At 45.1% G+C, this 2153-nt stretch overlaps 1 protein-coding gene across 1 annotated transcript; it reads right to left on the bottom strand.

Annotated features, from left to right (window-relative positions):
• Positions 1-432: 432 nt before the first annotated feature.
• Positions 433-1959, bottom strand: LOC108491915 (DEP domain-containing protein 5-like; the record flags this gene model as incomplete). Its single annotated transcript, XM_017803709.1, has 4 exons — positions 1749-1959; positions 1216-1277; positions 1046-1119; positions 433-502 (listed from the first exon to the last, which is right to left on the bottom strand). Coding segments are annotated over exons 1-4 (417 nt in total), but the record flags the coding sequence as incomplete, so codon positions are not given.
• Between the last annotated feature and the right edge of the window lie 194 nt (positions 1960-2153).

The following is a 2153-nucleotide window of genomic DNA, read 5'->3' on the forward strand; positions in this document are numbered from 1 at the left end:
GAGAGAAGGGAAACAGTCAGCATGTTCTAAGGTAATATCCCCCACTGTGATCAAGCAGACTTAAAGTTTATCTTGCTGACTCAGCAAAGGAGCCAGACCACTTCAGAAATAATAAATACTGATACTCAGTCACACACCCGTGTGAAAAACACATCTCTCTTCCTCTCCATAGAGCTCTTTGTTACAGAATGAAACTCTACTTTTTATGGTGGCTAAAACATTTCCCATCTAGTTTTATCCTAGAAAGAACTACAGACTAGTCCCTCATTCACAATCCCTACAACAAACATGACAGCTTTGCTTTCACAGTCTTTTAGCACAGCAACTTAGTTCCAGCTGTTGGAATACTTGCTAGAAAGATTCTGATGCTTGGCTGAGAACAGGCATCTAACAAACTGATAAGAAGAAAAGATAAATCAGAAAGATACTCACCTTCCTTCCTGCCAGCTTGATCCGTGGAGTGAAGCTGTTACACAGGAGCTGGCTTTTGGAGGTGTAGAAACTGAAAGGGAAAACAGGGTGGCTTTAAGTTCTAAGAATTGAACACAGTTGGTTTGTTACACAGCAAACAGCCTGTGAGCCTGAACTAGCCATTGGATGGAGAAAAGGGGATACCCTTCTCTGCATAGAACACATGGAAACTACTGAGGGATGGTTAACTTGAGAGAAACTACTCTTTTTGTAGAGACCAGGCTTTGATATCCACAAAGCCTCAGCCTAGACCACTTCTTAATATGCTTGACACCTGCACTTCCAGTTCACTTCCCCCTTCTACAGAAAGGCATCCACTTTCACTGTGCCAGTTACACAGCTCTCCCCACTGACACCAGTGACTACTCACACCAGCTGTTTGAAAACTACAGAGACTGCCTCTCATTTCTGAGATGTTGCATTAATGCCCAGGGTTCTACAAGAGTAATGTAATATAAGGCTTTGTTTCACAAAGAGAGCAGAGGAAATAAACAGTGAAAGAAGAAAGAGAAACAGATTATGAAGAGGAAAGCAAAGCAGGAGTGTTTAGCAAAGGCTGGTAGAATCCACCTACCTGTGATTTATCCAGTGTGGAATATTGTAGTCATCACCCATCCGGGAGTCCCCGGGGCCACAGCGGTTATGGAGCTGGAAGAGGAAATCAGAAGCAGAGTAACCAGTTGGTCACAAAAGGAATAACGTTTGTAGCAGGAATAGACAGTAGGGGAAGGGAGTACACCTTACCTTAAAGAGTGGTACAGCATGCAGGGGCTGCTCTCCCATGCACACCAAATCCACACCAATCCCTGGAAAGAAAGAGCAGCAGAGTTCAGCTGCCAACCGAGCAGGACTGATATGCCAAGCCAAAACAGATCATCAACTTGAGCTGAAGACCCAGTTTCTATTCATGTCACATTTTAAGATGTAATTAAACTGAAAATGGTAGTTAACAGCCCTGTGGTGTGTTTACCAACCAACAGTGCCTGTGGGGGGGGGAAAAAAAAGTTTCTTCTAAACTAATGCAAGTCATGCAAGATTATCCTCTAAGGGACAGGTCTGCATGGACAGATGAAGTTCTCTACCAAAAGCAAGAGAAATTAAAGGCCTCTGAGTACCCTGAAAATCTGCTCATTTCAATATGAAGTGCAGACAAGTGTTCCAGCTGTAACCCCTCTTCCCAGAGCGCACAAGTCGCAGCAGACACTTTTTCACAGCCAGAAGAGGTTCCATCTTTCCCCAACTATCTCTTTGCCTCCTGAGCACCTCCAGTTCTTTACCATTGTCAATCATCCTCTGCTTGGTCAGGATCATGAGGAGCCGGTCGACCTCGAACACGCCCACGCCGGGGGTGATCACCACAGACATCTGCCCCGTGCGGTCGAAGTTCCGGTTGATGTAGTGCTTGTCAAACACTGCGGGACAGAATTTGGGAATACCTGAACAAGGCACTGGATGTTTCTTTTCAGAGCAAGGCAGGTGACTCTCCATTAGCTGTGGTGCTTAAAAAGTTTCCCCAGAGCACATGGACGTGTGAGAGGGGTTGGAGATGGCCTTGGAGACAGCCTTGCCCAACCAAGGAATGTTAATAAAGCTTCAGGAGAGGAGTGGGGGCAGGAGAGAGGATGGGAACCAGACACATAAAAAGGAATATTTTTTTCTCATGTGCTTAATGTTTCCTTTAA

Source organism: Lepidothrix coronata, unplaced genomic scaffold (assembly GCF_001604755.1).
Source record: "Lepidothrix coronata isolate B3197 unplaced genomic scaffold, Lepidothrix_coronata-1.0 Scaffold2739, whole genome shotgun sequence".
In the NCBI taxonomy this organism is placed as follows: domain Eukaryota; kingdom Metazoa; phylum Chordata; class Aves; order Passeriformes; family Pipridae; genus Lepidothrix; species Lepidothrix coronata.